Raw genomic sequence first — 15,536 nt, 5'->3', positions numbered from 1 at the left:
GAAACCAGACAGTGTTAGCAGGGGACGAAGCTAATGAAACCAATGAGTTTCATTTCTGAGCCAGGGCTGGCTTGCAGCTGACTAAACATGAAGAGAGCTAGGTTGCCTCTCTTTGTGCATGTCCATGTATCCGTGTCTTTTCTGTGTACATTAGAGTTTAGTTATAGGAAGTTGCTATTGTAGGGTGTTATTTTTGCTTTGTGGTGGTTGTTTTTTTAAAAACAATAGTCACAAAATTTCTGCAGTTTTCACTTTGCTGTGTACATTCTTATCTTCCTTTGAAAAGGACATTAAATACTTTCCAAGTTAGTTCAGACTTTATTAACATTGAGCTTGTTAAGTGAGCATACTAATCATCCCACAGACCAATTTCACATAGTGGGAATGGCAAAAATCTTTGTATTGCTGAAAATTCTCCCATGGCAGGAAAACCAAAGAGGAGAACTTCTGAATTCAGCTTACCTTGAACATACCATGCATTTCTAATGTGTGTATTTACTCTTACTGCAGTTCCAAGAAACTATGACCCTGCATTGCATCCGTTTGAGGTTCCACGAGAGTACACAAGAGCTCTGAATGCAACAAAGCTAGAACGTGTGTTTGCAAAACCCTTTCTTAGCTCGCTTGATGGCCACAGAGATGGAGTTAATTGCATGGCCAAACATCCAAAGAGCTTGTCTACAGTGCTCTCTGGAGCTTGTGATGGAGAGGTAAGATGCAGTCACAAACCACAACAAACAAGGTACCTTTCTTCCTTCTTCTCTTTTTACTCTCTCTTTGTATATGTTTTTTCTTTTTCTTTCTTTCTTTTCTTTTTTTTTTTTTTTCTTTTTAATGCTCTCTGCTTACCTTTCTTTTGTGTCTTTGTTCGGCATGATACCATATCTTCTCTCAGAAGGTACAGTTTACCCACTTTGGGGCAGTTTCTCAAACTGCAGGTTATAATTTCCCAGCATACAAAGGCAGTGGTTTTCAGGGTGGAGCAGTGTATGTTAGTATTTACAGTCCATAGTGATTGTTTTTTTGCAGATGACCTCACTACTGTCCTCCCCTTGAAGAAGTTAAACTGCTGCAGATTAAGAAGGTTACATGAAGTCAGATGAGCTAGGGGGCAGAGCCGCACAAGTAAAGCTTTCTAGAGTAATAAATTATTACATTGCCTAAAAAATGCTAACTCTGTATTTGTTTGATTATTTTACATATATATTGCAAATAAGCAAGGGTACTTGCAATTGCACAAAAGCGTTGTCTGTCTTTTCTGTGTTCTCTGTCCTCTCTCACCCTTACATTGTTCATTTGATAGTACTTGTATGTTATAAAGCTGTATTCTCTGTTGCTGGTTGCTTTCCACTTAGGAGGTGCATATGGCAAGCAGTAGTGTAAGGGAGATTAACCTTTTCGGAGAGAAGGGGACTAAATTTATATGAAACATTGGCCAGATATTTTGTCCACTGATGGAGCGAGTAAAGAACTGCGTTCTACAAATATAAAACTTGACCTTCATTTCTTAAATGGGCCCAAATGTTTTGAAATTAAAACCTCTCTGAGAGGTGGACATCTATATAAAATGTAGTATCACAGCTGTTCTGAAAACATTGTCTTGATTACAAAGGCTATTTCCTTGTGCTTTTTGCTTTGGAGGGATATTTTTTGCTAAAATCGTCACTGCTGCTGAGAGAAATGAAAAAATACGGGAAGTATACATCTTGGCTGGGGGCGAAGGGTAAGAAAGAAAGAGCTGCACTTTAAATTTAATTTTTTTTTCAAGAAAGGAATGATTAAGTAGTTTTAACATTATAAAATCTGTCGAGTTTTCAAGCCGGCTATGCCATGGACTTACAACATGCACGATCCCTTGTGCTTGAATCACAAAATGTAGTTGTGGGCTGTAGAAAACTTCAACAACAACACAATGCTTTTCTGTTTTTAACAGGTTAAAATTTGGAACTTGACCAAACGACAGTGTATTCGTACCATACAAGCCCATGAAGGCTTTGTTCGAGGCATGTGTGCTCGTTTCTGTGGTACATCATTCTTTACTGTAAGTATAATGTGTCTCCTTAATACTGTATAGCAGTACAGCATTGCCTGTTCACTGTCTGTTTTCCAGAGAGCAACTTACAGTATTTAAATATTGTACTGCAGAAGGTATGAATATGTTTATTAAATTTGTCAGTGAACCTGACAATTCTATTTCTGATGAAATGTTTTTTGATGCTGTGATCTGGATGTCATTCAAGGCAATGGCAGGGATAAATACCATAAAATTGCTAATGGGTGGTCATGTAATTAAAACTTGTGTAAATTAGTTTTCATTAAAGTAGTAGCCAGATTGTGTTGATTGAAAGATGTACAAACACTTAAAGTAACCATTTGCATATGCTGTGATTAAAGATAAGCTGATTATGTCAAGATGGTTCCATGCTAATTAAGCTTTATTAACTTATATCAACCACAGTTGATTCAGTTGCACATAAACTTTCTGAAAATAGTATGTCTTCCTGTTTGCATTAAGGCAATTATAAGATAAAAGGTATTGGTTTTGGAAACCAGAGTGTCCTGAGGTTTTGCTTCTTTTGAGCTGCACATGAAGAGCTATTCTCACTACTACATAATTATCTTTTGAGGTACATACCAAGTCATGAGGAGAGTAGTTAGGATGCAGGGGAAGTCACAGCAAAAAATTCTAAGTGGCTCTGAATTAGAATCCCCTTTTGGCAATTCCTCTGCCTGAAAATTGAGAGGGAGGAAGAAGAAACAGTAGTAAGGCTGTCGGGAGAGAATGTTAAACATATGTAGCTAACATTTTTTTTTTTTTTGGTCAGTTTGCCTGATCCAGATTACTGCACAGCCATGCAAAAGCTTGTGCTGATATAGTGTAAGAGGTAGCATCGTGTTCAGAACAGGCAGTGGAGCAACTGAGGTGGAAAGTACTTTTTTAACTGTTTAAATGCTCATCAAAACAATTTCCAGAAGGTAGTTTAAGGTGAGCTAAGAATCACAAAACATAGCCTAAAAAAAAGTCATCATTCCAAGTCAACTTATTTCACAGAATCACAGAATGTCAGGGGTTGGAAGGAACCTCTAGAGATCATCTAGTCCAACCACCTGCCAGAGCAGGATCACCTAGAGTAGGTCACACAGGAACACACCTAGTTGGATTTTGAATGTCACCAGAGAAGGAGACTCCACAACCTCCCTGGGCAGCCTGTGCCAGTGCTCTGTCGCCCTCCCAGTGAAAAAACTTTTCCTAAAGTTTTACATGGAACCTCCTGTGTTACAGCTTGCATCTGTTGCCCCTTGTCCTGTCATTGGACATCATGGAGAAGAGCCTGGCTCTGTCCTCCTGACACTCACCCTTTCCATATTTATAAACATTAATGAGATCACCTCTCAGTCTCCTCTTCTCCAAGCTAAAGAGACCCAGCTTCTTCAGCCTTTCCTCATAAGGGAGATGTTCTGTTTCTCCCTGAAAGTATCTCTCTTGGAAACTGGAAAAGATTTATGTGTCAAGAATAGGTGACGGAAAGGTAATGGTAGAAATGGTGACAAATACGAGATTGATCACCTCCTTTCATAAGCAGACAGTTAACCCAGAATGTCTCCGAGCAACAGCCACCACCTGCCCATTCTTCTTCTGCTACGACAGTTTTTATTGCTCAGCATGGTGTTACATGGTTTGGAATATTTCTTCAGCCGGTTCAGGTCGTCTGTTTTGCTTGTATTCCCTCCCAGTCTATTGCCCACACCAAGCTTACTCGCTGGTGGGGGAAACAGAGGTGATGACTTGACTGGGGTGGGGGAAAATGCTTTGACACGATGCAAGCCACAGCCAAGATGTTGGTGCTTTATCAGCACTGCTTTAGCCACAAATGCAAAACATGGTGCCATGTGGGCTGCTATAAAGAATGTTCACTCCATTCTAGCCAGACTGTATATGTGCCTCCTCGGTTCCTAGTGAAATCTTAGGACAAGGAGAAATAATCTTCAGCTTGGGAGTGCAAAAGGGAACAGTGAATAGACAGGAGACAGCTCCTCTGTGGACGTCATAGACCATTCTCTTTTAGAAGGCTGCCTATACTTAATTGCAAAGCACATCTATTACAATATATTTACGTAAAGCTGTACATGCTTTCTGCAATATTTCCAGGTTGGTGATGACAAAACTGTGAAGCAGTGGAAAATGGAGAGCCCAGAATACGGAGAAGAAGAAGAACCTATTCATACAATTCTTGGAAAGGTAGAAAATATAAGTCTTGATTTTCCTACATCTCTTCCTTTGAATTAAGTTTGAACCTTTCGAAGGAGAGGAAAATAGTTTGGTATCACCTGTTGTCATAATGGGTTGTAAGGTGATGGCATCAAATTTTATAATGCCAGTTTTAAAGTACATTCAAGTTTTTATTACCCTTACATTTAACCAGAAAAGAGTGCCTCAAATGCCATCAGTCACTGCTTAGATCTGTCTCTAGTAATGAACTGGTCAGATTTTTCTGTAGCGTCTTCGTCTTCAGATGCTTGTTGTCAGTGCTTAGTCTGCGTTAAATAACTTTCTTTTCATGCCAATACCTCAGTGATTCAATACAAAATTCTGACTTTACGTATTTTTGACAAAAGCAGACTAAAAATACATACTTCAGTATTTTCAGTATATATGATAAGCTTATTTTAAGAAAAACATTAAATACTTTTTTTAATTAGATAGTTTGAAACTATTTATTGTAAATATCTATGGAATCTGTTCGGGTCTCCATTGAAAGTTTGTAGTTGCACCCTTAAAATTTCCAGTTTTCTTTAAAGTTGGCTGAGAATTTGCAAATGTGCTTCTAATCTGACTCCATTATAAATTAATAACAATGCATGCAAATTGAGTACACAGAAAGATAGTCTGTTGTGTAGGGGTACATCTGATAAGACATTTTCTGGCAGCAGTGGTGAATTGATTTTCAGTAATATAAATTAATAAAAACATGGCAGACTTGATATGCGATTATTTCTTTTTCTTTGTAACAGAACATTCTTGCATAGTTATGTATACAATTGTTTTTTGTTTTTTTTTTGTTTTGTTTGTTTTTTCTTTTAAAGACAGTGTATACAGGAATTGATCACCACTGGAAGGAACCTGTTTTTGTCACCTGTGGCCATCAGGTGGACATTTGGGATGAGCAAAGGACAAGTCCCATGTGTTCTATGACGTGGGGTTTTGATAGCATAAGCAGCGTAAAATTTAATCCCATTGAGGTAAAGCTTCTGTTATATATTGGAAATCAGTGTTTTTCTTGATCAATATAAGACCTAAACTCTGTAATACCATCTTTAATGGCTTTTTCCAAATCTAGATTTTGATATATGTTTTAACCTGATATTTAGGGGTGTGTATACAGATATTTTTCTAGCTGTATTGCTTTAGAATGTAGTACCATCTCTTTATGAGGAATTACCCATTACCTTTGAAGTAGGGAGGACTGGATGAGTTCTGAATCTTACAGGGGAAGCTCTAAAACATTTGTCTGAATAATTGACCACATGGAAAGGATGATTTTGTTGATTGGAAAATGAACTATTTGACTACCAGCTTTATGAAATATGAAATAGCTTAGGTATCTAATGTAAGCTGTTAACTATATTCCAGAAGTGTTTAGAAGACCATACACGCTGTTTTTTCTTGTTGTTGTTTGTTTTGTTTTTTTCCCTAGACATACCTTTTGGGAAGCTGTGCTTCTGACAGAAATATTGTGCTGTATGATATGAGAAAATCAACTCCATTAAAGAAGGTATTTTTTTTTCCTTCTTAACAGAAGCTTATGGTGTTAATAATTATACTGAATGTGTAAATAGACTGTAACTGTTGATGACGATAGAGAAAATGAAGCTCTGAAGTGTGATTTCACTGAGTTTTGATCTTCTGAGTCTTTTAACTGAGTTTGAATTAATGCTGGGATTTAAACCCGCAGAGTTAGAAGGGTGTTTTTCTGCATTCAGATAGGCTGTCATGCTCGCTCTGTTGTAATTCTTGATAAAGTGCCTGACCTGACAGCAATTTCACAATAAGAACTTTATGTTCTATGTTGCATTCTGTCTGTGTGTGTGTGATTTCTTTAAATTGTTTTTTTCCTTTTTCTTCCTTCTCCTTCTTGCCAGAAGGAAACATGGTATTTCCTTTCCACCATTGGAGAGCCTTGGTCTGTATTTGAAAAGGTGTTTTTCTTTTACACAGAGATAAACCCACCTCTGTGCACCTAGTATAAACATTCAGAAATCCTTTGCAGTATATCAGAAGGAACTATTTGAATACCACCTTTATGAAGTAGCTTAGGTATCTAGTGTGAGCTGTTAATCCTACTCTAGAACCATACACACTGGTTTTCTTTTTCTTTCTCTTGTTTTTTACTTTTAAGACACGCATTTTGGGAAGCAATATTAGTTATCTGTGGCATGATTTAATACATCTATTATATGTATAATGTGTTAATGTTAACTATGTACTCATTCTGAAGTGGCTGAAACACTTGGACAGGGAAGAATAAAGAACTCTTGGTTATTAGCTTCATAGATATATGCAGGATTTATAACTAGAAGAACAATACTAAAGCCTCCACAAATTCTAGTAGTCACATTACTGCAAACACGGGGCCTTCTAGTGGCCTATCCTTTCGGCAAAGACAGTTTTAAAAGTAGACATCACTTTAGATATCTGATTACATGCATCCAGAACTGAATGTAATAGTTTCTGAAAATGAGCAGTATTTTGCCACACAGACTTCGTATTGAACAGGATAGTGTCACCTAGGAAAAGAGGACTTGAGGAGAATGAGAATCATGAGAATATGCCCACACACCCCATAGGGATGTGGGGAGGTGTGCTGCGTTCAGTAGAGGTCATCTCTATTAACTTGCTCTTGTCAAGCACTGGAACAGGCTGCTTGGGCGAGTGGTGAAGTCACCATCCCTGGAGGTATTTAAAAGATGTGAAGATGTGGTGCTTAGGGACATTGTTCAGTGGAGGACCTGGCAGTGTTAGGTTAGTGGTTGGATTCGATGATCTTAAAAGTCTTTTCCAACCTAAATGGTTTCTATGATCATTGTACAAGTTATAATTGTACATCTGTATTTTGTTATATATATGTAAATTTGTGGTGTTCTGTATAGTAAGCTGAGAGCAAAACTTCAGAGTACCATAGCATTACACATCCAGATTTCAGGATTTTTCAAGTACGATTGTGGCTGGCCTGGAGCATTGTGGAAAATCCTGCTTAGAGTTGTTCAGTTTGTTAGTAGGTCGCTCTGTAAATATACATTACTTTGTGTCAGGCATACTGCATGGGATTTATTTTTAAATACAGTGGTTGAAAGCTCCTCCAAGACTCAGCAGAAGCCAGAGCTGTTTGTCCTATGGGGTGACAGATGACCTCCTCCCTGCCTCCCCTTCTCACACAGGGGCCCAGCTGTTTCTGCCACAGCTGTCCTCCAAGGTGGAGACATCCCATGTACAGCTTCTTAATGCCTCTTGTCCAGTCCAATGGTGGCCAAGTAGGGTTTTACTCGGCTGTCATCAGCTGCCTTCTTCCTGCTTCAAGGCAAACTGGCCTCTTTGTAGCCACAGGCTTACTAGCAGCAAGCAAATCGTATGAAGGTGCAGCAAATGATTCGCTGCTCATGCAGGGAAAGTGGTGAGTAGATTGCGACGCAATACCTTCTTGCCTCCATTGCTTGGCACTGCAACAAGAAATGGTGACGGTCCTGGAGAATCACGATTCTGTGATTCGGTGAATTCATGAACTGCAATGTCAGAGATAAAATAGTGAAGGGACAGTAATAACTAAGAGAACATCGAAATCTTATAATATAGCTTTGCAAATGCTGGTTCTCAGAATCTATAAAGGTTCCTGTAAATATGATGGAGAAGTGTAGTTGACCCTGCCGGGCAGCTGAGTGCCCACGCAGCTACTCCATCACCCTCCTTTCTCTGCTAGACGGGGAGAAAATATATTGAAGGGCCCATGGTTTGAGATAAGGACAGGGAGATGACCCACACCTACTATCCTCGGCAAAACAGACTCGATTTTGGGGAAATTAGTTAAATTTGTTAAAGAACAAATCAGAGAAGAGTAATGAGAGATAAAAACAGATCTTAAAAATAAAATAACACCTTCCCCCCCTCCCTCCCTCCTGGGTAAAACATCAGTCCCAGTTTATCAACCTCATCCCCCTGAGTGGTGCAGAGGGGTGGGGAATGGGAGTTATGGTCAGTTAATCCAATGTTGTTTCCACCACTGTTCTTCCTCTAGGGGAGGACTCCTCATTCTTCCCCTGGGCCATTGTGGGGTCCCTCTCACGGGAGAAAACCTTTACACACCCTGCTCCACATGAGTCCTCTCACAAAGGGCAATTCATCACAAACTGCCCCAACGTGAGTCTGGGGTGCAGTCCTTCAGGAGGAAACTGCTCCAGTCACAAAAGTCCTGCCAGCCAGCCTGCTCCAGCATGGGCTTCTCTCTCTCTCCACAGGCTACAGGCTCTGGCAGCAACTTGCTCCAGCGTGGGCTTCCCACGGGGTCACAACCCCCTTCAGGCATCCACCTGCTCTGGCGTGGGGTCCTCCATGGGCCACAGGTGGACATCACCCTGTCACACTGCCGTGGGCTGCAGGGGGACAGCCTGCCTCACCATGATCTTCACCACGGCCCCGGGGACTCTCTGCTCTGGCACCTGGAGCACATCCTTCCCCCTCCTTCACTGACCTTGGTGTCTTCACATATTCTCACTCCTCTCTCTCTCTGCCAGTTGTTGTGTGGCGCAGTTCACTTTTCCCGTTCCTTAAATATGTTTTCACAGAGGCGTTCCCATCCTGTCAGTACTGATAGGCTCAGCCTTGGCCAGCGGTGGGTGTGTCTTTGGAGCCGGCTGGCATTGGCTCTGTCAGACTTAGGGGAAGCTTCTGGCAGCCTCTTGCAGAAGCCATCTCCGCAGCTCCTCTGCCACCAAAATCCAGCCAGGCAAACCCAACACAAGAAGTGAAATTTTTCACAGGTTACAGGTTTATGTGTTGAATGCTAACGTGTTTACATGTTAAGTGACCACTTAGAAGAATTTACTTCTATGATGACTTACACAGGAAAATTTAATTGCTGTGTAGCACAAAACAGTGTATGATGAGGATCAGGAAGTTCTTGAATTCTAACACTGCTAAGGAAACTGACTGTCATGTCACTATTCCTCTGCCATAATTCTCTATCTAGAAAGTGCTTATCTCCAGTAGTGTAGGAAGTTTTGACCTATAGTGAGTATTTTACTGCCTGTAACAAGGTAACAATGTGTGAATATCTTTCAGGTTATCTTGAACATGAGGACAAATACACTGTGTTGGAACCCCATGGAAGCTTTCATTTTTACTGCAGCAAATGAAGATTACAAGTAAGCGTAGCCTGCCTTTTTGATGCTCCTGATCATATTAAGTTTTTAATCTGTATCTTAATAATTTATCATCCTGCTAAAATAAGTTTTTTATAAAATACTTAAACTCTGAATTTGAATCTCTTAAGTAATAACCTAGAGAATTATAGGCTCACTGATTTTAAAAAAATAAATAAATTGATAGTAGACTGCCTTTTTCTCCATATTTCAGTACCTTGGGTAAAAAATCCATATAACTTAGTAAAAATGCAGCTGAGCCAGTGCAAGTGTAACTTGCAAGAGGACCTGGAAAATAAGTACAATTGGTTTAGTCTGAGGGAATATAGGTGTTATGTTTTCTCAACAACTCTTGTGAAGCTTAATGTATTTTACTGATCAGCTGTTTTGATGAGAACATTTCTTAAAAAAAAGAAATTTATCCTCTGTGAAGCAGTTCCAGAGACTGCAGTACTTATCCTTTCAATGTCTCAGAGCAGTTTTTTACTTTTGAACAGTGCTATTCATGCAAACAGCTAATCTGATACTGAAAAAGCTGTCTCTTCAAAACTAGGCCACTGCAAAATGTGCTCCTTATCCTTTTTTTCCAGGAAGTCAATGATCTAACAATAGATCACTGTTTTCTTCTAGAACATGGGAATTTTATCACTTAACTTAAGAGTGTTTTTCCAGGGAAATGGAATCTGTCCTAGACCTTAAAAGTGGATGTTATATCTAATGTACTACTGGTTGTGCTGTGGTAAAGCTACCAGGCTACCTTATTTGTTTATATGGGGTTTTTTTGTCCTCTTGCAACCTAAAGCCATTAGTATAAGTGCAGTAGCAAATGCATGTATCAACAGCACATAAGCAAGTGTTAGCTGATTGAGTAGCAGTTTTGAATATGATGCTAACATACTTTTGCTTGGGGAGTTTAGAAGGAAAAAACAATACTTGCTAGTAAACTTGAATAAGAGATTAAATTAATTCCAGTATGCATTTATCTGCAGCAATGAGGGTGAGAAACCTGCTAAATTACAAATTTTTAATATGGTAGTTCTAGTAAATAGTGTATCTTAGGCAGGTTTCATTAAATGCTTTGTCTGTAAACCACCTTTGCTTATAGGTACTAGGCAGATTAATGATGTGCTCAGTTATTATACCTTGCTATGTATGAATAGACTTGTTGATTCAAAGGGAGTACAGGTAGATCTCACTTGAGCTCTGAAGTGCTTAAGAGCAAACCAGCTGTGGTCCAGCAGCAGTGTATTTATTTTTAGCATAATGCTTTTCTACATATAGTGAGTTCTGCTGAAATAGTATATCCATGTATTGAAGGACGAGACTTTCTTTGGATTCCTACATTTTCTGGCCTAAAGACAATTAGTTACTAGGAAAGGATATCAACCAAATGGAAATTTCACACCAGACTCAGAATTACTAAGAGTTCCCAATGTCAGAATATCTAGAAACCCTGCAGAGTTGATGGGCTTGTCGTAGTGATTCAGAGATGCTTGTCCAAGTTCAGGTTATATTTTATCTGAATATGGAGTAAAGGAGGACCATAGTGTGGTGATTGAAGAAATAGTTTTGGTCAGGAACCCACAAACAGACGATGAAGGGAGTAGTGGAGACTATCTGTTCTTTTGACAATGAGCAAGAAATCTAGGTCTGATTCAGTACCTAAAGCCTCTGGTTAATATTTTTTTTTAAACCTCAAACAACACATAATTTTTCTTTTCATGTGTTACAAGCAGTTTTAAAGACTTCCCTCTGCAATTTATTCTTAAGCATGGAGTATGTATGATTAAAGTAGCTGTTCAGCAAAAACTTGCTGTTTACTTAGGAGCTGTTAAGATACTAAGCTCTTGGTGTATTTGTTTTAAAGCTTGTATACTTTCGATATGCGCTTTCTTGAATCACCTGTGACAGTGCATATGGATCATGTGTCTGCTGTTCTTGATGTGGATTATTCACCGACTGGGAAAGAATTTGTCTCTGCCAGCTTTGATAAGTCTGTTCGCATTTTTCCTGTAGACAAAGGTCATAGCAGGTGAGTGATTTTTACACCTTCCTCTCTTACTGTCATTCATTCAATTCCCTGGTCCTTAAAATTCTTAATTCGTTCATTAACGTCTTCATTAGGACATTTGCTTCCTGTGAATATTGAAGTCTTATTCTGTATATAATTTGAGTTGGACAGGTCATGTAGTTGACAGATAATTCTGGTATGTGTATTAGAATAGAACTTTTACTTAACAGAAAGCAGTATTTATGCAGTTTTGGATTAAAATTACAGTGAGTTGTTGGTTTGGGGTTTGCTCATTTGCATTTTACCAAGATGAATCCCATCTTATTTCCTTCTGTATGTGTCTTTAATGTTTGTAAGTCACTTTGTACTCTATATCTGTCACCACTGAAGTTTGCAGTGCCTTAGAGCATTTGATTTTGTAGGGAATGTCTTCATCCTATATGAATTATTGCTAAAGGTGTTATGTGAAAATCATTGTTGTATGAATTCCCAAGGATCAGTTTGGGACGCTTTTGTGATCCATTTCAGAATGCTTATTACCTTTTCTTTATATTTTGTTAGCCAGGTTTTGATTCATGTGACAATGCTTTGAATACAATTCACTTTGAATTAGTTTTTTATGTAAGATTTCATAAGGCAGTGTATTAAATATTTTGCTGAAGTTCAGATTGGATCTGCTGTGTCTCCATTATTAGATTGTGGTTTTTTTCCCCCAGTTTGATGAAAATTGAAGCAAGTTATCAGATCTGTCTGGTATCATTTGTTCTTCATAAACCTGCCTCCATTGTTCTCCCTTGTCAGTTTGTCCTCTTTTTCTTTTGTTCTTAACTTTTATTTTGCTTCTAGCTGCCTTCGTCTTTCCAACTTCAGTCCCACCAAAAGTTGCTACTAGGTCAAGTTCTAGGTGGTTTGGGGGATGGAAACGTTGAAATACTGATTGGAGGAGGAGCATATTTTTGTTATTGTATTGTTATTTATGTGACTTTGTATGCATTAGTCTGTGTAACTATTTATATGATCCTGTACTGCATTAGAGCTTGAGAGGAGCTGTTTATATTTTCCTTTATATCTAATCTACAAGTAGTTCTCAGTTTCTTCCTATCTTGCTATAATATTTTAAATGCAATTAGGTATTGCAGTTCCTTTGTTTGTTAGTTTTGGTTTTTTTTTTTTTTAAATTCTGATACAATGGAACAGGATGGTTCGCAGCTCTCATGTTCTCCAGATTTTTCCTTTCCCTGGAATAGTAATGTTCACTAAGGTAGTGATACACAAAGTTAAAGCAGATCATCGAGAAGTTTTCAGACCCTATAATGCAGCAGTAAAAGGCTTTATTCCACATTATAGCAAGTTGTTGCCAAGGCCTATGGAAGGAATTTTCCTTTCTCCCCCTTTTTTTCCCCTTCCATGTGGTGGCCATAAATCCAGTGAGGAAAAAGCCTTACAGATGAAGAACTTGGCCTCATATAAGCTGACTAGGGACACTTAAAATTCTTCAGAAGCTGTGCTTTTTCAGAATTGCGTAGTTGAAATGCATCCCATGTAATGGAGGGAAGTGTCAAAAATGGAAGATCTGATCCCCCTTGGAAACTCGAGAGGACATTTAAGAGTATCTGTGAACAAGAATCGTGATGTTATTCCAGTTTTAACTTTTAATCTCCTCCCACCAGTCTGAATAACTCCTAACTTCCATTGTTTTCTATTTTATTTTAAAATGAAGATTTAATTTGGGAAATTAATTAGCTGTAAGGAGTAAGATTATTATGAAGTTGATTAAATTTAGGAAATCTTTGATAAATAGAACTGGCTGTCTGTGCAAATCTTTTAAATGACAGATTCAAGTTCTTTGGCCATGTTTTGTGTTTTTCCTTTCCCTGAGAATGCTATTTAATAACAGCAAGAGGAGAGGCAAGGGCTGAAAAGTCGGAGGAAGGAAAGGAAAAGTACTTAGTTCCCCAAAGGTGGGCGATGAAAATCTTTGTTATTGAGCCTAACAGTAAAATGAAAGTAAACATAGAAATACTTATGAAAATGTAATGTGCACATGCTATTAAACATCGTCAGTAAAAAGCAGGTGTGAGTATTAATGTTTTCTGGAAGTGCTTGTGATCAGTCTTATTTAAGCTTATTGAAGACGATATATTGATTGTTTTTGGTTTTTTCTCACAACTCCTCCACAACATTTTTCAACAGGTGCTAGCACTTGTTGAACAGGAGTCTGGTTGGCAGAAGTTAAATGTAGTTCATACTTCAGTAGCCACACAGCTGCTCTAAATCCTTTTTTTACTGGCTGTTGTTGAGTTCTGGTTTGCTGGACTAGAGACTTTTCTTGGAGTTTTTTAGAGTTTTAAATTTTTTTTATGAGAGTCCTTAGACAATGTTAAGGAACTCCAGTTTTGGAGAAAGGAGGAGAATCGCAATGGAGAATAGCCAGTTCATTGCCATATCATAAATGGACAGCTGGAAGTGTTTTTTACTGTTCTTTATCTTGTTTGTAATGGTGGTGTCAGATTCTTTGGCACCCATTCTTCTGCAGTCCTATTCTATAATACTTGATTGATGTAACATCATATTATTGAGAATTATTTTGAGAAGAGTATGCATATCATGTTGTGTACCCATGGCATGTTTTGCAAAAAAAGTTTTTCCATAGATATTTACTGTAATTTCTGTGAAAGCACTTATTTAAAAAGCTTCTTATCCTAGGTAGTCCTTTGTCAGTCTGACGATCACTCTTTATTTACATGTCTCTACAGATTTAAGATCAGCAGTGTTTAAAAAACAAGTCATGGTTTTTAGTATAAAGTAACAATAACAAAGTGAAAAATAACTTATGCCTTGAACAGAATGCTTCCTGTTAGTTTGAAAGGCAATGTTGGTGAGAAGAGTGTTGATAGATCATCTTAAAATGTTTCTCTTTGCTTTAGGGAGGTATATCATACAAAACGAATGCAGCATGTCATCACTGTAAAATGGACTTCAGATAGCAAATATATTCTATGTGGCTCAGATGAGATGAATATTCGTCTGTGGAAAGCTAATGCTTCTGAAAAACTGGGAGTGGTAAGACTTAAATTAGTTCTTCTTGCTATCACAAGACAAGATATTTGATTTTAGTTTTTGTTTTGTTTTTTTTATTACAACTCTTTAGCCGGTTCATATTCTAAGAACTTGTTTCTAAAGGGAAAATGTAAAACTGAAGTTTGACATTTGTATTTAATTTGAAAACTAATAGGGAGTTAGTTCATTGTGTTTACCACAGCTTATAATAAAATTACATGCCTTGTTAGTGCTACACAAGGTGACCTTTTTTTGTGTGTTTTGTTTAACATTAACAATTATCGTAAGTTCTGAGTAAATTAGAGTTTTTTACCTGTGTGCTACAGGTCAGAATTCATCCCTCTGCAGTAGTGAAAAAGCAATAAATTCTGGCTTGACACATGTAAGTCACGCTACTGAAGCTTAGGGTTAACTACTTTTAGAAATTTTGACTGGCATGTGACTGGTTCCTGTGCAGGTCGTAGTGTTATAACTACGCGTTGTAAAATAAATCATTTATGGTGATGCATAACTGAGATTGTCATTAACCTAAATAACTCTCAGATACCAAGTGAGCAAACTAGTGATGTCTAAAGTCCATTTAATTCAACTTAAGTCAGTTTGGTTGACTTGTTCCTAGTAGGAGCAGACATCAGTCTAATTAGATATATGTCTTTGCAGGTACACCTATTCAAATATTTATGTATAGATGAAGACAAAATGTTCTGTTACGGTTACCACTTGCATATAATCATCTGCGTGGTTGTATTGAAGTATTGAATGATGACGTTGGAGAATGGATTTGACACTTTGTCTGCTGGGAGTAATCCCTTTCCGTAGCTTTATGCTGTTGTGGTATTTTGGAGGTGCTTACATTGCTTTTTCTGAGCCTGTCAGTGTAGCTGACAAATAATACTTGGGGGATTTCCTACTTGATCTTTTGAAAGAATGGGAAGGGAAAAAAAGGGAAGCCGTGATTCAGTCAAGAGTGTTGTACAGTTGGTAGGATGGGTCTATTGCATAGTTATGTTTTGGGCTGCTGGTATTTAGAATCATAGAATCATAGAATTGTCAG

At 38.1% G+C, this 15,536-nt stretch overlaps 1 protein-coding gene across 1 annotated transcript; it reads left to right on the top strand.

The window, feature by feature from the left end:
- Positions 1-485: 485 nt before the first annotated feature.
- DCAF13 (DDB1 and CUL4 associated factor 13) lies at positions 486-14,485 on the top strand (the record flags this gene model as incomplete). The annotated part of the gene is made up of 8 exons (XM_009865832.1): positions 486-710; positions 1,934-2,041; positions 4,151-4,240; positions 5,086-5,241; positions 5,697-5,774; positions 9,332-9,414; positions 11,279-11,443; positions 14,350-14,485. Coding segments are annotated over exons 1-8 (1,041 nt in total), but the record flags the coding sequence as incomplete, so codon positions are not given.
- Between the last annotated feature and the right edge of the window lie 1,051 nt (positions 14,486-15,536).

The sequence above is a fragment of the Apaloderma vittatum genome, unplaced genomic scaffold (genome assembly GCF_000703405.1).
Source record: "Apaloderma vittatum isolate BGI_N311 unplaced genomic scaffold, ASM70340v1 scaffold15903, whole genome shotgun sequence".
Lineage (NCBI taxonomy): Eukaryota > Metazoa > Chordata > Aves > Trogoniformes > Trogonidae > Apaloderma > Apaloderma vittatum.
This window is presented reverse-complemented; position numbering and strand designations above follow the sequence as displayed.